At 39.1% G+C, this 25,164-nt stretch overlaps 1 protein-coding gene and 2 long non-coding RNA genes across 5 annotated transcripts in view; 1 reads left to right on the forward strand and 2 right to left on the reverse strand.

Moving 5' to 3' along the window:
• LOC120568774 overlaps nt 1-25,164 on the reverse strand; it is a 69,674-nt gene that overhangs the window by 15,350 nt on the left and 29,160 nt on the right. The window lies entirely within an intron of this gene.
• Nucleotides 1,253-2,667, reverse strand: LOC120568773. The gene is made up of 3 exons (XR_005640778.1): nt 2,590-2,667; nt 1,586-1,632; nt 1,253-1,307 (listed from the first exon to the last, which is right to left on the reverse strand). It is a non-coding gene; the product is annotated as an uncharacterized LOC120568773 (long non-coding RNA).
• Nucleotides 6,426-25,164, forward strand: part of LOC120568752 (macrophage mannose receptor 1-like) — a 36,992-nt gene continuing 18,253 nt past the window's right edge. Inside the window, exons 1-19 of one of the 2 annotated variants that reach the window (XM_039816438.1) lie at nt 6,426-6,698; nt 7,080-7,436; nt 8,206-8,367; nt 9,988-10,143; nt 10,336-10,446; nt 12,924-13,061; nt 13,173-13,352; nt 13,512-13,517; nt 13,942-14,096; nt 14,604-14,717; nt 15,827-15,942; nt 16,109-16,257; nt 16,724-16,923; nt 17,653-17,774; nt 19,188-19,260; nt 19,357-19,510; nt 19,756-19,794; nt 19,894-20,057; nt 20,174-20,235. In XM_039816438.1, coding sequence (XP_039672372.1) covers nt 6,635-6,698; nt 7,080-7,436; nt 8,206-8,367; nt 9,988-10,143; nt 10,336-10,446; nt 12,924-13,061; nt 13,173-13,352; nt 13,512-13,517; nt 13,942-14,096; nt 14,604-14,717; nt 15,827-15,942; nt 16,109-16,257; nt 16,724-16,923; nt 17,653-17,774; nt 19,188-19,260; nt 19,357-19,510; nt 19,756-19,794; nt 19,894-20,057; nt 20,174-20,235 — 2,522 coding nt within the window. In that variant the 5' untranslated portion in view covers nt 6,426-6,634. The remainder of the gene's footprint in view (nt 6,699-7,079; nt 7,437-8,205; nt 8,368-9,987; nt 10,144-10,335; nt 10,447-12,923; nt 13,062-13,172; nt 13,353-13,511; nt 13,518-13,941; nt 14,097-14,603; nt 14,718-15,826; nt 15,943-16,108; nt 16,258-16,723; nt 16,924-17,652; nt 17,775-19,187; nt 19,261-19,356; nt 19,511-19,755; nt 19,795-19,893; nt 20,058-20,173; nt 20,236-25,164) is intronic. The other variant, XM_039816439.1, reaches the window with a different exon arrangement.

The following is a 25,164-nucleotide window of genomic DNA, read 5'->3' on the forward strand; positions in this document are numbered from 1 at the left end:
GTGCATAGATCACTCCACAGATTACCAGGAAGGCATCGCCAAGTCTGGGAAGGCTGACCACCGGCATCACTTTCAATGACGACAGTGATTCTCACAGGGTGGTAGTGAACTGGACTTGCGTCATGGTCACCGATGAAAGTAATGAGGCCCACTGCAACACCATCAAGCTCTGGCTCATCAGACTCATCCTGAATGAATGAAAAAAGAGATACTAATCACAAACTAACACATGGAACAGAACAGATGACATAATTTGTCTTTCCTTAACCAAGTCCCATTGAAATCCAATACCCCTTTACAAAAGAGACCTGGGTCTCATTGTAAGAATTGAAAAACATAAGATCCATGTTCTGCACACATGAATCAGCCAAAATACCAGAGAATCTAAGTGCTGACTGAAACCAAGGACATTTACAAGAAAATGTTTTACATAACATTGAATAAAATGTTAGTATTTACGGGTTAGATAATACACAGCAGAATCTGTTAGTGACTTAAGGAGACTCACTGTGCAGGTTCTTAAACATCCAGAGACGTCCTCGCGCAGATACACAGGAAGGACGTGGAGAACAGTAGTGCGCTTGGGTGTGTATGTCATGGATTTCCTATTCAGATAAAAACAGAATTGCATATACTGAAGAGTTTACATAAAGCTGATTTTAAACAGTCCAAACAGAACATATGTCCACAAATAACCTGTTAACATCTTTAATGCAATCAGACAAATGGCAAACAAAGTGGACTAATTGCAAAAGTCAAAAGCTCATTTCAATCATTGAACCTGTTCAATGTTCTACTGGTTCAACCTATGAAATGTGTAAAAATCTATTTACCTGTTCATCGTTGGTTTTTAAAATTTCAGCCAGAGCATCTGCTGTCTTCCCAGTTTTTGATGCCTTCCGTCTGAATAAGGTCATCAGTCGAGGAAGATAGCGGTCAAGCTCAGCATAGCACGTGTTGGGCAGGTTCTGATTTGTAATCCGCTGGAACTCTGCATACAACTACATAGAAATAACAGCCAGAGGAGAATACAGCAACAACACTTATTAAAAAAAACTCAATTTCAATTCAATTTGAAGAATCTTGCACACATTAATAAAGCAAAAATATCAGCCAAATGAGTAAGAATCACAATTTTCACTTTAAAAAAAAGAGCTGATCCATATTACCTCAGACTCTATTTTGAGAGCAGGCCAGAGGTCCATGAGGTCGTTCACTGGTGGGCAGGACATCACTATGGTCTGCGTCGGTGGGGGAAATGTGGTCTCCATCATCTTTCTAATGAGGGGCAGTTTCTTCTCAGTCTTCTTCAAAAAAATTTTGCAAACAAATACAAAGTTAAGTAAAATATGATTAGTAGTATTCGTGAACAGAACACATTCATTAATTGTTGACTTAAATACAGCAAAACACTATTTTGATCAAACAGGCAAGTAGAAAAAACAATGATGTGTGTATGTGGGGTGGCGTGATTTGGGGGTTACCACACTAAAACCTTGTCTGAGAAAAAAAAAACAATTCAAGTTATTGGTATTTAAGAGGGGGGAGGTGGGGGTGATAGAAGAATTCACATTCATTGGATTACCTGGTATCGTTATCACATCTCCAGTTATCTTCCTTAACTTCTTGAAACTGAAACAGCAAGATGCAAAGGCATAAACTGATCTGAAACTGAACAATTAAAAGCATTCAAAGAGTGTCAAATTATAAATACTTCCATTTATAAATGTTCCCTGTTAATGATCTTTTCATTTAATCCCCATAAGTGTCAAGTTACTAAAGCCATCAAGCAAAATTAACATTACTGTAAAGAAAAGCAGCCACACTTGAACCTTAGTGCATGGTCAATCAACAATAATACCATTTCTACAAACCAAAGCTTTACTATTAAGGGTTTTACTTTATTCATCTTTGTCAAAAAGCAGCTTGCCTCCAGCAGGGTCGTTTGTTTTAAAACCGAGGCAACACAAGTAGGCAGGCACGGGCAGTTGACTCGTTCTGTTAACAGCAATCTCCGTGTCTTAGACAGTCTGCTCACACAGAATTTAAAACTAGCGTCCCTAGAAGCTACACAGAGAGCGCAGACTTGCAGTGTAGGAACTCAGTTTGAGGCGTTTATGCTCTTTTGTGCACTATTGAAAGTTTCCATCAACAAAAAACTAACTATCGCATATGAAGTGTCCGTTAGTGCTTCTACTAACATACCAGGTGTCTGTTAGTGCTTCTACTAACAACTAATTTTCTAACACCACCTTTAAGCGGGGAATGAGCGTGTGATTACTAGATTCATCCGTCGTCAAATTCTTCAGGGAGTCGGTTAGTGGTAGCTAGGTCGCTAGTTGTGCTGCTGGAGTGCGTAACGTCAAAGTCCTTCTAAATAGTCTCTGGTAACGTTAATGTGGGTCGCTAAGTGGCTAGCTAGCTCTTTAGCAGCTAACCTATATCTGACAAGTTGCCAATCCCTACAAGACTCCCGTGATAAGCCAGTGAAGGGCGGGGGCTTGGAGAAGGTCTACGCTCTCTGAGACAAACACATAAAAAATGTATAAAAGAAGTAAAAGCGAATGAATATTAACATTCAAAACTTACAGTAAGTCCAGTGAGCCTGATTGCTGCTGCGTAGGTAGTTTCTGCAACCCTACTGTCTGCTGCTTCCCGCCTTGCTGCGTTGTTTAAACTTTTCTTCTTCTGTGTTTTTCCAAAGAGCGGTAAGGAATCAGTGTAGTGTGCAAATTAGCGCCACCTTCTGCTTCGCAGGTTGAATCAGAGATTAACTCGCCATACAAAATTATCCCTGCAGCTGCTTAAATAAAAATAAAAAGAATATATAGGCTACATTAAACTGATGAAGCAAAAAATAAATAAAATAAATACATTTTGTCCTCCACTAATGTCTAATGCATTTCAGAACATTTGCTATTGCAATTTATTTATTATGATCGATTTTACTTATTTGGTAAAGCACTTTGAGATTTTATTGTATTTTAACATGTGCTATATAAATTCAGTTTATTTTTAAATCATCCCTATTTTAAACAATAGAAATAACAGGACTTTATCATTCTTAGTATGTTATTACTCAATTCTATTACATTGTACTTAAGTTATGTTTTTAAGTTATGCTTACTTATACACAAAATAGTTCCATTTAATCAAAAATTATTAGTTAACAATACTCAAAAAGGAAGAACATGTTACACCAACTTGACAAAATTAAGTTAGTAGAACTTGTTCTAAAACTTTGAGTATACACTACTTAATCTATTTAATTACTTTGAACGTTCGGGTTTACAGTGTAAGTGTAAAATATCTGAAATAAAAGCAAAACTAATCAAACTTTTTGTCTGACTATATAAGTTGGGTTCCAACAATATCAGGAATGTTATTTATGTGACTCATTTGAACAAAACCCTTTTCTACATTTCTAAATTGTATTATTTTATGGGTTGGTGTGGATGTGTGCGATTAGATGGCCAGTTGTGTGTTGGCTGTTGAACTAAAAAGACGCAGTGCACATTGGAGAGATGGAGAGACAAATATAAATGCTAAGGGGGACTTATTGTCATTCTGTTGTTAGACAAAATGTGATAATGTTATTGTCAGGGTATCTTGGACTTTTAGTTGGTGTTCATTGACTGTCTGTTTGTTTCCCCATTCACTGTCACCAGCACTCACTCTCTCTCATTCTCCCGCACACACTCCTCCCACTGATTCATACTCCTCGTCACTCACGCAGATCAGACGCTCCCAGTCCCCTCAGTCCTAATTACACACACCTGCACCTCATCAAGCCTCATCCTCAGTTCACCACCTGCAGCTAATCAACCACCACCTACATAAGCAGCACAACCACACACACTCCTTGTCTAGTCTCGTTTCCACACGATGCTTTGACCACTCACGTTAAGCCTAGTCATTCCAAGTTTGCCTTACCTGTACTTTGTATCCTGTAGTCTGCTACTGCTCTGAAACCTGCCTACCCAGCTACCAGATTTCCTGCCTGTTGCTTCCTGCTCGTTGTTGGATCATTGTCAAATAAAGATCTGCTTCACTACTCCAGTCTGTCTCCTGGTCACCCGTGACAGTTATTTGTATTGTGACTGCATTTACCATTTAGTTTATATAGTTACTTGCCTAAATGAAATAGCTGAATTTAATTACAAGGTTTCATTTGTTTTACGCTGCTTACAATTTAGATAGAACAGCATCATATAGAAACAAATAGATTGTGTATTTTTCATTAAAAACTATTTCTTTTTCTCACAATGACCTCAAAGACTTTGTGTATACTAAACTAAATGACACAAAGCGCAAATGACCGTCACCGGACTATTACTGCATCTGGTGGAAGCTTGAAAATATTTTTTTCTACAAATAGATAGCTAAATAGCACATTTACACTAAGTATACACTAGTTTTGTGTAGGATATTTGATATAGACTATCTGGCTGTGTATGGTGTGTGTGTGTGTGTCCTTGCTGCTATGTACAGCAGTGCTAAAATGGAGAGGGATGAAGTGTTAATAGCCCATCAGCCAGACAAAAGGATACAGACACGATTGGGCATGTCTGGTTATAGATATAAAAAATACAAAAGCTAAGCTAAAAATAAAAATATACCTTAAAGTGCCAAAGATTTACAATTGGATGATATGTGACTGAAAGGTCTTGGAAATCTATGTCCAAGCTCAGTGAGCCCTTAAACTCAGTATTTGCGGTTACAAATTATGTTGACGAGATAGGATGGGTCAGTACAATGATGATTGACTTTTGACAATCATTCACACAACTCTTAAATCCTCTGCGAGAAATGCATGGATAAAGTCTTCAGCTGTGAGACATCTCAGAAGAACACACCATGAAGATAACGTGTACAGCCTTTGGCTTTTCATTCAAACATTACAATGTTTGGCTTCAGATGGTACAGTATTCAAACTTTTAATTTTGAGGGGGTTTTTAGATTGTATATGTGCACTATACTTTTTATGTGAGGGCCTTTACCATATGTCAGTGCATGTCACCTGGGTTAATTTAAACCAGTTTAAATTTTAACTTTTTTTAGTATTTAGTATTCAAACTTTTAATTTTAAGCTCTGTATTTGCTGTTACAAATTAGTAGCATTTCAAATTCATTGTTAGGAGACAGGGTTGGGCAATGAAACACCAGTCCAAAAGTAGTCAGTCAGAAAAGTTTTGCCTTGGTCAGGGAGAATGTGACATCATAATTGAATTAGTCTTTGATTTTGGTGGACCATTTGTCTTCAATTTGTAAGTTTACGAATGGACAAAGTCATTGTCAGAAATGTGTAGACTGGTCCTCTTTACTTAGTTACTGTGAAGTTAATATATAAAGTTAATCTACCTCAGTGTCCTCTAGTGTTCTTATAGTTGATTTAATAAAACCCAGAATTGTTTCCCCCTTATTATATGATGGCTGATGATGGACATGATGAAGCTGAGGTTAGTTGGATGAAATCAAAGAGGAAGGGAGGCCCGTAAAAGTCAGCGGGATGACGCTAATTGACACGATTGGCGTCATCCGGTGGACGAGGATGAGCAGGGGAGCTCCGTGCGCTGTGGCATGGAGGGAGACAGGGTGCCATTCATCTGCATGTACGGCCCGCGCTGCAGTGACACAGTCGTTTGAAAATCAGCAAAATTTCCCTCTAATCAAGCACTTTACCTAATGCTTTCCATTACCTATTAGACAGGCCGACAGGCAGTACAGGTGAGACAGGAAAGTATGGAAAGAGCCAGAGTAGGACAGGAGAGGGAAGGAGGGGAGGCAAGAAGCCCCAAAGCATTTTAACGTAATTCAACATCTACAAATGCGTGCAAATACAGAATGTGTCTAAAAGGCTTTCTCGTGTAAGCAGCGCAAAATAAAACTCACAAAAAACAATCCTAGAGGAAAACCAGGGAAATTTGTTCACCCCGACAACCAAAGTCAGCATTATGAAAGCTTCCTTGTTGTGAATATTACACAATACTTTCTCCAATCAAGTTGAAATGGACAAGAATTTCAAACGGCCAACGTCAATGTTGTCTAGAATCTGTGTGAATCATGCTTGGCTGCTCCAACCGCAATTTGTATCACATCTGCTTTTTTTTGTCTTTAAATATTGTGTCAAAATCATAGTCTTGTTCGTTGTAGTCATAAATGTTAAATAAAGTCAGGAATAATTGTATAGATGATTAATAAATTGAATAAGTGGTGGTTACCTTAAAGTCTTGTAATGAATAAGATAAACGACAACTAATAAAAAAATTAGAAATGTTTTGATCTGGTTGACTTGTATGGTACGTGCGTAGACTGGCCGTCATTTTAAAGCTCACTTACAAGAACTTCTTGTTTCCCACATTGTCCGTTTATTATGCAACGGCAAATGACGCATCCACGTAGTAGTGTGTTCTGGGAAAGTGTATTACAATGAAACAGCCAAATGTACCGACATCAGAATTTTGGTTCCGTTTTTTAAAAAACTGGTATAAGTCGGAAAGAAAATGTTGACGAGATAGGATGGGTCAGTACAATTAAGATTGACTTTTGACAATCATTCGCACAACTCTTAAATCCTCTGCGAGAAATGCATGGATAAAGTCTTCAGCTGTGAGACATCTCAGAAGAACACACCATGAAGATAACTTGTACAGCCTTTGTGCTTTTCATTCAAACATTACAATGTTTGGCTTCAGATGGTACAGTATTCAAACTTTTTTTTGATTGTGTAGATGTGCACTATACTCTTTATGTGAGACTGTTTGGGCCTTTACCATATGTCAGTGCATGTCACCTGGGTTAATACATTCTTTTAAATTTGATCCAGTTTAAAATCAAAGTGATTGCAATTTTAAGTTTTTTCATTTGTATTTTGCAGACATGGGATGGTTGTAACATTGTTTGCTTACAAAAATTCAGTTTATTCTGTGAATACCTCTCAGTTATATTGTCCAAATAATATTAAATTTAATTGACAACTAAAAACAACCCCAGTGATGGACTATGCAAACAGTTGTTCAAAGGATTTTCTAAATTCTTCTGTAATAAACATTGAAGAGTGTGTAATTCTTTCGATACAGATTCACCATTTCAACTAACCAACAAGGACACTGGTTTTTGTTTGGTTAAAACAAATACCAACTGCAATGACCTACGCTGGACAACTGGTGACCGACTTCTTGTTCAACAAAGGATAAAGTGCCTGGGCGTCCAAGGGAAAAGTGTGGGAAGTGAAATAAGCCTCTACGATTGTGATGAAAACAGCGACCTCCAAAAGTGGGAATGCAAGAATGGAACAGTGCTCGCCCTCAAAGACCAAGAGCTTTACATTGAGCTCACTGCAGATAACACAGCAGTTCTCTCCAAAACAATAGGACCCAATAACCACCTCACAATCTCAGGGACCTCCAGCGGTGCTTGTGCAAGAACATACAGAGGTACAGTATAAAACTGTTTTATTAAACACTAAATCACAACCATTTTCATAGAATTTCAAGTATAAAATCTAATGATGAAGACAGCAGTTTTAGAGATTATGTTTTTAGAGAGATGATGAGGTTATGTTAAACATTACATTTACATGTTCACTTTATGCAACAGGAGGTCAAACTGGTAAACACCTACCCATGCATTGCTATTTACTTATTAAAGCTTTAGTGCATAACTTTTTTTATATTAATGAACGTCCGTTACATTCAAGCCATTGCCAGATTAGTTGATACAAATCTAATTAAGCCCATCAGCTTCACAAAACTCTGTCTGTATTTCTCAGTATGGCTATGTTCAGAAACTGGTGACGTCCGGCGACTTTAGCGCACAGAAACTTGAGTGAAGATAATTACCTCTTCTGAAGAGTACATCAATGATTTTGTAATCCTTTATGTCCTCCTTGGCTACTAGAAACTGTGTGGAGGAGGGGTGGTGGTAAAGCGCGATCACGGAAGGCTTGTATCATGTGGATGCAAAAACAGTGGTGCTGTCATTACTAAGAATTCCTCATGGGGGTGACAAACTATGCACTATAGCTTTAAGTACTTCATTCAAAATGTGGTAAAGATTGAACTGACATAATCTCAGAATTCTATTCGGCATATAAAAAAGAATTTAGCATCATGTTTTGAAGAAGTTGTTTATCATATGTTGTACAACACTGCAGACCACAGATGTTCTGGAACTAATCTTTGTTTTGTTCTTATTACCTCTTAGAATTTTTTGCCATTGGTGGAAATGCTGCTGGACTCCCGTGCATGTTTCCCTTCCAGTACGAAGACAAATGGTACTCAAACTGCACTACGGTCGGACAGAAGCTTTGGTGTGCCGTTGAAACTAAATATCAAAGTGAACGCTGGGGCTACTGCCCAGTAACTTGTGAGTACTGTACGTCAAAAGTCGGTCATGAAATCTTTCAGGAGCCAGTATTGTCAACGTAACTACACAGTATGAAATATTTTTTTAAATGAAAGTAAAAAAAAAAATGAAGTCAAGCTAAATTTAAACTAACTAGCCTTACTGTATGACTATCATTATTAGCCATTTTTTGAGATAACCAGCTGTTATCATCTCAATATGCATCTTATTATACCTCTCATTTTAAAAACATTTTATGAAGGCTTTTGTGTAGACTGTGGAACTGAAGTGCCATGAATAGAGAGGATCCAGACACTTGAATAATCCATGTCTGTCCAGATTTATAATATATGTAGTGAATACTTTGAAGGAATTTAATAAAGTGTATTACGTGTATTTTTTTGGCAGAATCTAAGTGAATGATTCCAGTGAATAATTTCCAGTGAGAAACATGCTGTCTTCACTTAGAGACTATTTTTAAAGAGGAGTATAGAGGATTGATAGAGAGCTTCTTCACATGGTGACGACAAATACCTGAATTTCAATTTCAGCAAAACCAATGAGCTTGTGGTAGACGACCAGAGGAACAAGACAAAACAAAGTTGTAGCCATGACCGTAGACAATGCTTTAAGTATTAGGGGTGGGACTCACCAGTGGCCCCCTGATACAATATTATCACGATACTTATGTCACTATACAGTATTATTGCGATTTTAAACATATTGCGATATTCTGCGATATATTGCAATTTATTACCTTCTTCCAACTTTAAAGGATGTACCCTAAGGAAAACCTTGTCAAAATCTGTTTTATCTAAAAAGATAAATTTCTGTTTGACAAAAAAACTCAACTGCACCATCTAGTGGAGTGAAAAAATCAATTGCTTTTATTATTCTAGTACCAAAAAGTTAAATCTCATGTGCAATAGATTGATACTTGGCGCCTGTGTATCGATACAGTACCACTGTGCCAAGGAAAATATTTTGATACTATGCTGTATCTTTTCCCCTACGTCATTGGTGTGTCCATGTTTACCTGAGGAGCAGGTGGCGCCTTGTACAGTATGGCAGCCTCGGCCACCAGTGTATGAATGGTGCTGTACTATGTAAAAGCGATTTAAGTAGTCAAGACTAGAAAAGCGCTATGTACATGCAGTCCATTTACAATGCAGTCCATATGCATTTGACAAAGTGCAGTTAAAGCTAACCAAACAAAATGAAAAATGCAACAATGTTGCAACTTCAAACCTGCACAGAGTCCACCGAACTGTGAAAGTGAACAAAAACATTTATTTGGTACGCACATTTGTCTGGCTGATGACTGGTCGACCGTGCTGCTGTTCTCTCCCACCCAATGAACATTCCGACCACAGAGCCACTGCACATTCACTGAGACATATTAGTCTTCAAGGGAGAGGAGTTAAGGTCTGCCCTAAAAGGTGCTATTTTTTTACACTGTCAGGAGGTGTAATTATTTTTCACATCACCTACAGGCATCATTTCATTTAGGGCCTACTACCACTAGTTTACATTTAAGTCAGCCCCTGTTCATTTAATGAAAACAAAACAATGTTAGGTTATAGGGAGAAAGTTTTATACTTTGTAGCAAACATAACCTATCCATATTTTATATATTCATAGCAAAAGAAGGCTGGACTATACACCCAACAACAGGAGCGTATTACCAGCTCAACACACAGGCAGCTCTGACTTGGCCCCAGGCTGAAGCCAGCTGTAAACAGCAGGGGTCCTCCCTGCTTAGTATCACCGATCCTCACCAGCAGGCTTACGTCACAGGTAAGGTAACAGTGACTCTATACAAGAGCATGCATCTGGGCACATACAATAATGTGCCATTTGTTTTTCCATTAATGGATTAGATTTATAATAGTACTGAATGAAAAAGGTTATTTTGCATACATTTTTAAATGCATGACAGAAGGGAAAGACTCATTATTTTGTCATTTTTGTTTCCTATGTCCCCAACAGCACTGCTAGGTACAGGGGGCAATAAGCTTTGGACGGGGCTAATCCTGGATCCAGAACATGGCTGGAAATGGTCTAATGGGAGGCCTTTCCGCTATCTGAAATGGGACTCAGGTACAGGGTTTGACAGTAAGGGTTGCCCAGTTGCCCGGTTGCCCCTTGGCAACCAGACTGAGTCAATTGGCAACTGTTTCGTGGCCTCTGGTTGCCCCCTTTGGCAACCACCTGTTCAATATTTGTGTTTTTTGTTAAAATCCGGTGATAATAAGGCACCGGTGCAACGCCGGTGCCACCTAAATGTCTGCGCTGCTCTCTGATACTCCGAAACAGATGTTAAAGGTAACAGAAGCATGTCACGCTAGTAAACACTAATAACCCGTTACACAGCAGGTAACGTTAGCCTACCGTTAGCTACAGTAGTAACTGGATTAAACACGGTTGAAATGAGGACAGTTAAAGGATGAACTGTGTGATTGTATTTCACTGTAGAGGATTCCAACAGATGGACATACAACAGTCTGCCACTAAAGCTATGAGCTAAAAGACACAAACTAGCACTGGTCGCTGCTGTTGTCGGAAAAACAACACAGACGGGACTAAATGTTGCTCCAAATATAGGCAGTTTAAAACATGGCAACCGTATTATCATTTTCGGCAACAAAAAGCTGATGCCTGGTTGCCAAGCCGGCAACCACTTTAAAAAGTTGTGCACTGCAGGTAGCTTTTGCCTTCACTTCAATATGTGTGGTTTGGAATAATAATATAATATATGGAATAAAACTTGAATATATGGACTCAAAGTCGGAATATATGGAATACAAGTTTGAATAAATAGAATGAAACTTATTGAATAAAATCTGACGTCGTCATGGTTCTGGCGCTATCCTGTGTTTTCAGTGAGATGAATCCGTACAGAAGTTGCTGCAAGAAATGTGACACTATGGGCCCTATTTTAACGATTAAGCGCACGACGTGAAGCGCCTGGCACAGGTGCGTTTAGGGCTTGTACAAATCCTTTTTTGCTAGTTTAACAGCGGAAAAAAGGGTCCCTGCGCCAGGCGCATGGTTCAAAAAGGTTGGACTTAGTGTGTTAATTAATCATAGGTGTGTTTTGGGCGTAGCATGCAATAAACCAATCAGAGCGTCATCTAACATTCCCTTTAAAAGTCAGGCGTGTTTGTACCTTGGCGCATTGCTATTACGATGGCGTATGTATTCGCTGCTTCATCATGGAAGACCAAATGTAGTAAACCTCACAGGCCAGTCAGTTCCTGTTCATCAGGCAAATGTTAATACAGAAAAAAACCTCAACCTCACAGGTGCAGCCCCACTACAGCCCACACTACAGTCCCGGCTGAGCGGCGCACAGAATGAAAGGAGAAATGCACGCAACAGCCAGCAACAAAACAACGTGCTGGAGAGCCCCACCCTGTTTCACATATTGCAGCGCAGCTAGGCTGCGGCTCATCTAGAGATTCCGCGCGCCCCACTATTTCATCAATTGCATGTAGGGTAGAAAGCAATCAGTTTTTGGCAGATGATCAGGTTTTGGCACACCAGTAGCCGGTGAACAGTTATCAATGAGCCTTGTAGGGATCTAGCAACTCCCCGCCCCTGCTGCTGTACTGTGCATGCGGGGACACACACAATTTATAGTTAGATACCAGTGTTGGGAGTAACGTCGTTTAAGTATAACGGCGTTACTAACGGCGTTATTTTTTCAGTAACGGAGTAATCTAATTAATTACTTTTCCCATCGTTGCAACGCCATTATCGTTACTGAGAATGTAAAGAGGTGCGTTACTACAATTTGGTTGAATGAAGCGCTAGTTGGCTGCACACCAGCTGCCTGGAGAGAACAGGGGTCTGGATGATGACACCGTTGCAAATGCGATGATGATTGGCTGGGTGGGCGGATGCCCTGCTCACGCTGGTCTCACTGCACGCTCTGACTACCACTAAACACAAGACAGCGACAATGGCAACGAGCCAGGGAAATTCAAAGGTAGCGTTCTCGAACTGGAGGTACCGGCACTACTAATCGCTCATTGAAATTAAATGCAAGAATGTTTATGTAACATGCACACTATGCCCAGGAAAAAAGACTTCCACGTCTGCCTCAAGCAACTCAAATCTTATGAAGCCCCTCACATCAACACATGATGCTAACACGACACTTGTTGCTGCTGCTAACCCAACCCCAAGCCCAAATGCAGCTAGCGTGAGCTCCAGCGAAGGAGACAGAGCCAAACAAGCAACGCTCGATTTTTCGGGTCAGCAACATCTTTGACGTTAAAGATGTTATAGAACATAATAGCGTTATAGAACAAAAAAATAACTTCAGTTACTTTGCTGAGTAACTAATTACTTTTACAATGTGGTAACTGAGTTACTAACTCAATTACTTTTTGGGAGAAGTAATTTGTAACTGTAACTAATTACTTTTTTAAAGTAAGATGACCAACACTGTTAGATACATACAGAAACTGAAATGTGTGTGTGCAACACTATAAAACTGCAAGAAATCTGAGAGCTGACATGAGGCTGTTTGCAAAACCAACATGTCAAATATAACCATCATCTTGTTTTAGGACATCCACTTCCTGATCCGGGACAAAACTGTGCAATTGTTGATCCTGCTGTACAGTACTCTTGGCAAAGTTCAACGTGCAGCAAAAAACTCGGGTACATCTGCTACAGTAAAGCGGCCGAAGTACTGCCTACACAAGGTAAAGACAAAGATCTATTACAGTATATTCCACGCATCCACTCAGAACAATATAGCTATATTGTACATCTGACACTCAGTCATAATATTTCTCTGTTCTTTTCTTGATCAGCTGTTGAGACAGCATTTTGTTCAAGACCTTGGATTCCCTACAACGGCCACTGCTTCCACCTCAATCGTACTCAGAAAACATGGTCTGATGCTCAAAGAGAGTGTCGTAATGAAGGAGGGGACCTAGTCAGCATCCGCAATGTGGAGGACCAAAGCTTTGTCATCTCTCAACTTGGATACAGTACGTGAAAACAATAAAAATAAATGCACGTTTATCTATAAGTAAGAAAACCTTAGTTGTAACTAAGACAAAACAAAGAACACCCCTTTAAGCACTCAGGCCTTTCTCTCTGCATTTTTCCTGGCATTGTGATGCACTGCCCTGATGAACTACCTCAAGTGCAAGGTACAATTTACAATCATTCATTGTCATTGTTCATTAGTCTTTTTACATGATCAGTTACATTTAGTTACTAGATATAGCACCCACCTCTGTACACTTTGAAGGTCAATATTGCATTGCATTGAATTATTTCTTAGCAATGATGTTCGTGGAGGTGGTCTTTTAATTCAGGCAAGGTGGCCTGCCTCTGCTATAATAATAGGCTGCAGAAAACCCTAGACAGACTTTGCTTTGTTGTTGAAATTGAACAATACTAGCCAGCTGGTAGCCAAACCGCTGAAGAATGAGTCAGTGATTGGGAAGCATGAATGAATCAGTCAAGAAGGACACATTAATAAACAGACATAAATACCATGTGCAGATGTTGGTTATTCACTAGTAACATATCAAGTTAATGGCTCTTGTTTTTTTATGTTCATGTCTGCAGCATCCACTGATGAGCTCTGGATTGGACTCAATGATAGGAAGATGGAGGGGCTGTTTGACTGGACTGATCACTCAACTGTCAGTTTCACTAGCTGGGAATTTGGGAAACCGTCCGTCTCCACTGATATAAAGGACTGTGTTCTCATCAGGGGAGAGGTAAGGAGAATCATGTAGATATGGTGGACATATTACCTTTATGTACTGTATATGCACAGAACATACACTTGACATTAAATAATGCTCTGAAAACTGATCTATCAGGCAGCAAAAAGGCTCATTTTGAAAATACACATCTTTTACTTAACTCTACATGTGTTAACCCTTGTGTTGTCTTCCGTCAACCTTGAAAAAATCGTTTTTGACGCCTTTTTTCAGTTTGTTTTTGCTTTTTCCAATGTTTTAAATAGTTAAATTTTTCTTCTACACATTTTCAGCATTTATTTCTACGTCCCATATTTTCTGATATAAAACAAAAATTGAAAACGGGTCAATGTGACCTGAACCGAAGGGTTAAATTGAATACATTGTCTAGTATATTCATATTGTACAGTTTTAAGACTTTGGCATTTTTGTTTTACATTTGATTGACCAGTGCATTGCCTGAAGTACTTTCCAGTACATCCAGTCTCCACATAAATAAATATTAACGGTACTTTGTTGCAGAATGGGAACTGGGCTGACCAAGTGTGTGAGGAAAAACATGGCTCCATTTGTATGAAGATGAGTGCCTCAAAACCCACTGGAGATGAAGTGGAGCAGGATTCAGGCTGCAAAACTGTGCGTTAAGTTTACTTTTTTTAAATCTATTTCAAAATAGTTTATGGCTTGTTCATGAAATAATCCCCAAAGTTTAACTTGGATGTAGTCCAAAAACTTCAATGCACTTCACCCAATTCAATACCCTCTTAAAACTCAGAGATTTTTAGCCTTTTTTTTTTTTGCTCAGTGTTTTGGTTGTCTACAGCGCAGCAACGATCTGATAAATTCATGATACTCAACCTGCCCAGCACCGACAAAGCAGACAAATAAATTCGGCAAGATAGCAATTGAACACAGTGGACAACCAAACAGATTAAGTGACAGATATTATATGATATGGAGACCAAATAAACTGCTAAAAAGGTGATTAAATATTACTCTTACATTAACAGGTGGTTTCAACTGAATGCTAATGCTCCTCCTTACTCCTCCTACTATGGTATAATACAGTGGTTCCCAAGCTGGGGTCCGGGCACCCCCAGGGGGGGCGGCAAAGATCACAGGGGGGGCGCGAGTCTTTATCTGGTTTGAGGTTGAGGTAAAAAAATATATATATTTGCACATGTTAAACAAATTATGATAATACACTAGAATATATAATGTATACAAAAGTCTGTATAAAAACTATATATTTTGTTGTATCCTCGTTTTTCCTGCTGCCACAGAATCACTATTTTATGAATGAAACATGGCGGAGAAACATAACAGTGCTGATAACTGCTCTGTGTCAAAAAAGAAAGTAAGGCTCTATCTCCAGAGTTACCTCAACTTCGGTTTCGGGGGAGGGGGGGCTCAGCTTTTCTTAGACATGAGTAGGGGGGGCGCCAAGGAAAAAAGGTTGGGAACCACTAGTATATTATATATCAACTCCATGAATGCATTATTAAATAAAATGTTTAACTTCATAATACTTTATAATTTAGGCCACTTGCATTTAGGCTACATTTAACTTTATATAATATTTGTGATTGTAGTGATTACAGCATATTTCAGCATCAGGTTATTAGGTTGGTGGGGTGTGTTGCTGTCTGTTTTTTTTCCTCTAAAAAAATAAATAATGAATCACAGTAAATTATGAAAAATCATACAATGGTCTTTCTTCACTTTTTTGTTTTCCTACAATCCAGGGGTGGAGAAGACACGGCTCGTACTGCTACTTTATAGGGATAGAGACCAAAACTTTTGATGAAGCCAAAAATGAATGCGAGAGCTCCGATTCTTACTTAGCTGATGTTTCAAATAGGTGAGAACACTTATTTTTACTCCAAATGTTCTGAGCAATACTGCATTTCAGAAGTGTAATGTATTGGGATTTACAAACAAACAAAAAAATCATGTAAGGTTGTTTTGCTATACAACATTTAGTGACATCAGACACTTCACGATCCTAATTGTGTAAATATTTCCAGGGTAGATAATGCCTTCCTCGTCAGCTTGGTGGGGATGAGACCAGAGAAGTACTTCTGGCTAGGCCTCTCAAACCAGAAAGACATTGATCAATTTGTGTGGACCAACACAGACTCCGTGAGGTTTACTCACTGGAATGCTGAAATGCCAGGTATGGATTAGAGGATAACCGAGCCCGTCGGGACCTGATGGCACCCGACGGGCCGGGTTTGGACATATATTTAGAAAAGATGTTCTTGTTTGGGTCGGGCTCGCTCACATAAGCGCGATAAGGCATTGAACATTTTAAATTTAAAAAAGCTTTTTATGTAGGTGCGCGTCTGTGTTAACGTGCGCTTGTTGCCCCGTGTGCGCTGATGCGCTCATCTGTTGACATTTCCGAATGCCTTCCTACAGTTGCTCAATAAAAGCGGGCTTTCCACACAAAGAAACGTATGTGTCATTAGTATGAGAAAAAAACAAGATTTTAACTGTGTCGGGCTTGGACATAAATATCTTAATGCCTGTTGGGCTCGATCCACACCCTAGTATGGATACACTTTAAACTCTATCTGTAAAATCTGCCCGAAAGTGGCCACACAATTGACATTTCACCATTTCTACTTCAACAATGCAAGGTCACCAACAGGGCTGCGTCGCCATGACAACTGGGGTTTTTGCTGGCCTCTGGGATGTGCTGTCCTGCACCAATAAGGAAAAATACATCTGCAAACACCTGGCTGAGGGGGCAGTTTTAACCCCTGCACCACCCACTTTAACCCCTGCCACGTGTGCCGACGGCTGGACTCGAATAGGATCAAGACAATATTGCTATAAGGTACAGCCACATGTAACAAAAACAAAAAAATCATAAAAGTATGGTAGTTTAAGTGTCTTAATACAATTCTCAAATACCCTACATACACACGGAAATAATTGCTCCCTTATTTTGAATCTATACTGTAAGAAATTTGGGACATGGGATGAACAAAAATGTTGGAGTAATTTTATTTCAGCCCTTTTGACCTGACTTGTGCAATTACATTTATCCTCTCTGTTAGCTTGATGAGTCTGGTAACAAAATGGACACTTGAGTTAAAGTGTTATAGTTTATCAAATGCTTTTACTTCACTCAAAAGCAACTACCCAAAATGTAAAAAGATCTCCTATTCAACAGTTGAAAGTCTAAGTATGACATATAAGTTAGTCAGACAATTCGGTAACACTTTACTTGAAGGTATATCTACATAAGAGTGACATGACACTGTCATGAACACATGACACATGAACCCTAACCATAACTTGTCATGACAAAAACCAAATGACACTAAATACAGCGTTATGTCATAAACATTTATGACTCACTCTTATGTAGATACCTTAAGGGTAACCGACATTTCAAGCACAATGGTTAAGATACATAGAAATGTGTATACACTTGGGCTATAAACTAAATGTTGAAACTACTAATAGGCACACATACTTGTGTAAAGACAATAAAACACTGTTTGCTTGTTGTGAAGTCACACTACCAAACCATACTGAACCGCTTTGTCTTCTGGTCAAGCTGTTTCCAGAGTCATCTTCAAACAAGAGGACCTGGTATGAGGCCAGAGATTACTGCAGGGCCATCGGAGGAGACCTGCTCAGCATCCACAGTGCTGATGAGCGAGAAAAGCTTTCACAACGGTACAGTATGACTATTATACTTGTTTTACGGTTCATACTTGTATTTTGTTTCAACTTAAAAATGTTTACATCCTTTAATGTTCATTTAAATTCATATTTGTAATCATACTGCCCATGGCTGCTGCACCTGTATTCATCTATCTGAGACGCTCTTTTGTAATGTCGTCTCCCCCTGTAGCCCCCCCTCCCAAAAAAGGGACGAAAAGGTAATACATTTACCTCATTATTTGACGCTTTGCCCACATTTAATATTGACATCCAAATTGTAACATTATAGATAAGACAGAAAATATGGAAACGCATAATAGGTCTTCTTTAACATTTTTCAAACAGGTTTTATACTTACATCACCAATACAATAATTAAGGGTGTCACGATTTTGGTGATTTTAAATCAAAAACGATCGAAATTAAGTCACAATCTTGAATATCGAATTAAAGAATGGAATCGTCGATACTGCCACGCCCCCATGTCACATCCGGTCAGCTTGTCAAGAGGGAAAAAACACACGTGTTAAAGTGCTGCGAGTCAGTCAACTTTCTGTAACTTAGCTAGAGCCAGTCAAAAGATAGCATGGCAACTACAGATGCTGGAAACCCATCGACAGAACTTGAGCCCCCTCCTCTTTCAAGTGTGTGAAAGTATTTTGAATTTCCAGTGAGTTATGTTGACAACGTTCACGTTGTCGACAAAAAAGCCACAGTTTGCAAGCTCTGCTATGTGCTTGTACCATATTCTATGTGTTTACCATTGCACATTAGACCAGCAGCTAGCGGATATTCCTTCTGCTTATAGCTTTATCCCAACAAAACCGCACGGTTGAATTTCAGCCTGCATGCACGTTTTGTAGCCTAAACAGAGCAGCTTATATTGGTTATATTAGAGAGAGCAACACGTTAGCGCTCTTTGCTAACAGTCTCCTCAGCTGGTGGTGCTGGTTCGATGGGGTTTTAAGCCCCCAACTAAGCCTTCAAGGCAGCGCTGCGACCGTTGTCTTCAACCATAACCATTGCCTAATCCTAGTGCCTTCCAGGCAGCGCTGCCTAGAAGACGCTGTTGGGGGCTTTAACACAGAACTCCGTGCCCTCAGGATTGTCAGTAAACTTTTTTTTTTTCTTTTTACTTTATTGACAAATTGTCAAGTTTCCAATTGACTGAAGACATGTTATTGTTACATTATGTTGTTAATAAATGTTTTAAATTTGACAATGTAATGTGGTACATTGCGAACAAAGGTCAGATATTATATTACATACAAGTCTAGTCTAAAAATAGCATAGCAACCTGTGCTATAAAAAGAAAAAATTGAGAATCGAATCGAACTGTGACCTTAGAATCGAAAATGGAATTGAATCTAGGATTTGGAGAATCGTGACACCCCTAACAATTATCGTATAATATTGTCCATTATAGCTCTGGATCATTCTGGATAGGACTTAGTGCTCCTGACCCAGCCACCGGTTATGTATGGAGCGATGGATCCCCAGTAAGTTAACAGTATTTTACTAATAGTTGAGTCAATCATTTTTAGTTTAGGACACTCATAGACAAAATTCTAAACCACAGTGTGTTTTGTTTGCAGCTGCAGTTCCAACACTGGTCGGATGGAGAGCCAAACAATAAAAACAATGTGGAATCTTGCGTTGAATTTGGAATGAATTGGGGGCATAGCAGTGGGTCTTGGAACGATTTGCACTGTGAGACGTACCGTGGATGGCTGTGCCAAATCCGTATAGGTAAAATGAGAAACTAAAACCATTTCTTTCTCTATTGTTTGGTTACCAAGGTTTCAAAGAAGAGCATGTCACTCTTTTGTAACCTTTGTTGAAGCGTAACTGAGCAAGCTTGACCTTCCAACAATGTGTTCCTCAAATTTAAGGTGAACATATTCGCAACTCAGCGCTGCCTGCTATCACTCCTGTGCACTCACTATTTAGTGTTCTGAGTATAATGTTCTTCTATCTACTGTATGTTCTAACAGGAGTGACTCCAAAACCACCTCCAGACCCTGTCACTCCTGGTAAGTGGGAATTTTTTCTATGCTACTACATATTTAAAAAAAATAAAAAAAGGTCGCAAATGTACTGTAATACATTACATATTTCTGACATATTTTTAGACTACAATACGACGTCAGATGGGTGGCTAGAATGGAATGGGACTCAGTATTATATTAACAGGGTGTCGATGGCCATGGAAGAAGCTCGTCGCTTCTGCCAAAAGAAGCATAGTGACTTGGTAACTATCAACAGTGAAGCTGAAAGTGTCTTTTTATGGAAACAGGTGAGTGACATTTATTCTACATTACTGAAATAACTTATTAGCCATGGCATTTAAGCTCAGAACAAACTGGAATTGAAATACTGCTGGTATTACTGTGTGCCTCGGTTTGTGTGTAGGTGTCCAGAAGTCATGGGTCCTACTGGATAGGCCTGAATGTAGATCTTGATAGAACATATGGGTGAGTATGTATTAAATGGATTAAATTAAAATGAGAAAAGAAGTTTTAAAAAAGGATCAAAACTATGTGACGTGTAGATGGTGTGACCAGTTGAATAATGTGTTGTGCTGTAGGCTATGTAATATCATTGGAACATTTTTAAATAGTTGCTGTTGCAAGGTTGGCCTGATACCAGTCATGCTGACTGCTAACCACCAGACTGTCAGATTTTTGTGTCTATTGTAAACATTATTAATTTGGTTGCTCTAGCTTCAGGCGCATCGAAACAATGCCAATTGGTCATTAGTCATGGCCATCACACATTTATGGCCACCCAAATAAGTAAGTAAGCCAAATATTCAATCTAATTTTCTTAGTGTCTTTACAAACTCCTGAGGGAAATATAATTCTCTTTAGCTAACTACAAAGTAGATGCATCCTTTTTTCAATAGCTAGTTTCTAACTTAAAGTATCTTCTGTTTAGCGCCGGGCAGGTAGTATTCAATAGGTTTATCATAACTTTTTAAACAGATGCCTGCCATGGCTGGTAAGGAAGCTGATGAAAGCTGAGTTTGCAGGCCAGAAAACCAAAACAATGATTAAAAATAGACTAAAGCAGAGATCTTCAACAGGAGATCCGGGACCCCTAGGCGGTCCTCAGAGTTACTGCAGGGGGGACTGCCAAATTATGGTACAATGTATAATAATTTGTATAATGTTTTGTCAAAAATTAAAATGTCTAAACATGAATTCAACATATTTGCAAATATAAATTGGCATATTTGCAGGGGGAAAAAAACACACATTGACGATAGGCTTACTGGCCTACAGATAAGGTAGTCTCTAAGGTAGCTATCCACAGATACAGTTAATCCTAAGGATTCACTCTGCCACATGTATGCTTAACATTAAAACATGATTTATAAAATCATGCCAACAATTATTATTTTATTAGCTTAGTATTCTATGTACTAAAAAGGTGTGTAAAAAGGCTTTAGGCCACCCACACGTTCTTTTAGGCCCAGTTTAAAGCAACACTAGCCCTAACAAAAATAATTGTTTGGTTCCGGTTTCCGACCGACCCTGTCAATTTATGTGCGACCCAAATTTATTTTATGAGGTTGGGGAAGAAACGAATTAAATAAATATACAAATACAAAGTTTGAGGCGAACTATAATAAAATGTTTGTACAGCACTCTTGCGATGCAAGATGCCTGTTGTCCTCCAGCAATGCTGGAAGAGGACACGATGGAATTGTTGGGGCTTTGTAAATTATAGAGTGTGGTCTAGACCTACTCTATCTGTAAAGTGTCTCGAGATAACTTATGTTATGATTTGATACTATAAATAAAATTGAATTGAATTGAATTGATGTCGTCGCAGCGGCACTTAACGTTGCCGTGTCCAGTTTTACGGCAGCAGCGTGCGGACGGCGCCTTCAAGCAGCCCTCATCGGCCAGCTACAGAACTAATGCGCCGCCGGGGAGCTTCAACACGTTACAGGGCAGATGAAACCACTCATGAACTATATGTTGTGTTTAATGTCGTTCAAGAGGATGGCAACGTATCAAGCAAACACAATCAAATGAAAGGTAAACACCCTTTAGAGTGCTCTAACGTTACAGCAAGTCCCTGTGGCTCAATGGAGGTGGCTAACAGCAGTGAAGCTAATGACAACTTCACAACACAATACAAGCGTTGCATTATGGAAGATAGACGGTATTCTGAACAGCACGCACGCATTTCTTGTCGCAGCACATGTAACTGATTGGAAACGATAGCTACAGATTATACATTATTTACTTCCGCTGGCGCAGATGAACTAACACTACACTCATTACTGTAAGTAGCCTACAATAAACCCTCAATGATTAAATAGTCAGTACTTATCAGTATACCCACCTACCTGTTCTACAGGCATAAACATGTAGTACCACCACCACCGCGCTGTGCAAACACAGCTCTACTCTGAAAATAGCAACTTTTTACAAACAAGCTAAAATGAAAGATGTCAGTTTGTAGTCTAACTGTTTATCTTAATTTGCAACCAATCTTGAACTTTGGACAAACTCTTGTAAACTTAGCTGCTGTCTAAACGAACCATCCTCTCCGCTAGAGCGGTAAACCTGTCGATATATAAGACCAAAACAGATACATATGGCTACTTAATATGCACGTGAATGACGCCTCGTCATGTTTTCAATTTACTAAGTGACAACTGTACATGTAGTAACAGGTAGGCTAGGTTATAAAAGAAATAGAGTATCCATCGCTACTGTAAAGAAAAAAAGAATTTCCTACCTATCCCTTGCTGCCACTGGGAAAAAAATAAAAATAAAAAACAAAATAAATTCCCTATCGACCCATGATCTCAACTGACAACCAACCAGAACCAAACGATTTTTTTTTATGCCCTATAGAACTTTTTGTAACTTAAAGCCAATGTTGCAGGTTAACCACCACTGTTGATTAATGGGTACATACAGTACTCAATATATGTATATCACTGTTAAAAATGTCTCCAAATAGTGTTAAAAGCCAGTTTTTGTCATTTTTGGTATTAGTGTTTTTTTTTTAACGCAATTCGGTGATGACGTCACGTTGGGGATACGTGCATCAGCCTAGTACTAGAACTATGGTGACTGACTGGGATGAGGAAGAGGTGTTTTTACTGTCAGTGAATAGCACCAAGTGAAAGTCAATGTTTTCTTTATATCTAGTGGCAGTGATCATGTCGTTAGTTCAGATAGCTAAGTACCAGTAAACTTATCTAGAGCTAGAAAATAGAAGGCATCATGCTAGCTAGGCATAAAAAAAAAATGTTTTGGTTCTGGTTGGTTGTCAGTTGAGGTCATGGGTCGATAGGGAATTTATTTTATTTTTTATTTAAATTTTTTTCCAAGTGGCAGCAAGGGATAGGTAGGAATTTTTTTTTCTCCTTTACAGTAGCGATGGATACTCAATTTTTTCATAACATAGCCTACCTGTTACTACATGTACAGTTGTCGCTTAGTAAATTGAAAACATGTCATTCACGTGCATATTAAGTAGCCACATGTATCTGTTTTGGTCTTATACATCCACAGGTTTACCGCTCCAGCGGAGAGGATGGTTCGTTTAGACAGCAGCTAAGTTTACAAGAGTTTGTCCAAAAATCAAGATTCGGACGGTGTTTCCGCACGGAGCATTATTACTGTCGCACACCAGACGCGGCTCAGTCTGCTGCTGGCGACACATGCCAGAGCGTAAATAGCGAGGGGCTAAGAGACAGGCTGGAGAAAACGACAGAAAGTGTCCAAAGTTTGGAATCAGTTCAAACGTAATTAAAACTAAAACTCTGTACAGTGTGTCTACTGCAAAATCAAACTAGCTTACCACGATAATAGCACGACGTCAGTGCTTTAGCATCTCAACAGAAAACATGGAGTCTAACTTAATCATCCATTCCACGAAGAGGACTGACAAAAGTAAATCACAGAGTCGTATGGATGGTGGAACTACACCAAACACAACAACTACCAAAATGACAAGAAAATACGTAGTGGTGACCACGATCTGATCTAAAGAGCTGACGCGTTGACTAATCCTTCAGAAAAACAGCTGATTGTTGCGCATCTCTCTCTCTCTCTCTGATCAAAAATCTAATAGCATAAGTGTAACAGAGCTGTGTGACATTATAATCAAATATATAAATGAAAATAGGTTGAGAATAACTAATATTAACTATATATTTTTTTGCAATTAAAATTTTTATTTGCAAACATGACAAATAACAGCTCATATGGTACAGTTCACAGAGGAAAAATAAGATGAAGAGGTCAGACAGTGAAATAACATTCCAGCCAAAGCATAAGATATCCTGGTCACATGGAGTGTAAAAGATGAAAAAAGAAAAAAAGCACAAACTAAGCAGACAGTACAGTGGAATCAGTTAAATAAAACTATCAAACAAAATATCCGTAAGTTAAATAGAGATGGCATAAAGATCCGGCTACAGTCCCATAATCAGGCTACTAGTTAGTAGTCAGGTGGACCATAAAGTAATCCCAATTCCCTAGAGTCTCAGGCTCTTTGCCCCTTATCCTAGCCAGCATAACCTCATATGATGCTGTCTCACTCATAAGGAGTTTCCACTCCTGCATCGTTGGGTTTATGGGTGATTTCCAGTATCTCAATATAATTCTGGCAGCAGAGGCTATCCCAACCATCAGAACTGAATATGCACTTTTTGTCAGGGTTGGCGTTTCTGTTTTATCTCCTAGAAGACAGTCTTGGGGACACTGGCATGGTCACTCCTGCCCATGTCCCCAAGAACTCCAATATGTTATGCCAGAATGGTTTGACCGCGGAGCATTCCCAAATGAGATGCAACAAGGTGCCCATCTCGGTTTTACATTTCCAGCATGTATTGGTACTTATTAAACCTATTTTGAAAAGCCTGTTTGGTGTCCGAGTATAACTAATATCTACATATAGGCCTAGTTTTGGTTGTTTAAAAACGCAAAAAAAAAAATTATCCGATTAATCGATCGATAAAGTGCTAGATTAATCAATTACAAAAAGAATCGATAGCTGCAGCCCTAGTATTGACTATTTAATCATTGAGGGTTTATTGTAGGCTACTTACAGTAACGAGTGTAGCGTTAGTTCATCTGCGCCAGCGGAAGTAAATAATGTATAATCTGTAGCTATCATTTCCAATCAGTTACATGTGTGTGCGTGAAGTAACGCACACACATCGGCTCTGCTGTGTGTGTGTGTGTGTGTGCGCAGCGCGGGCATCACTGTTCAGAATCCCATCTATCTTCCATAATGCAACGCTTGTATCCAAATTAATTGTGTTGTGAAGTTGTCATTAGCTTCACTGCTGTTAGCCACCTCCATTGAGCCACAGGGACTTGCCGTAACATTAGAGCACTCTAAAGGGTGTTTACCTTTCATTTGATCGT

The sequence above is a fragment of the Perca fluviatilis genome, chromosome 11 (assembly GCF_010015445.1).
Source record: "Perca fluviatilis chromosome 11, GENO_Pfluv_1.0, whole genome shotgun sequence".
NCBI lineage: Eukaryota > Metazoa > Chordata > Actinopteri > Perciformes > Percidae > Perca > Perca fluviatilis.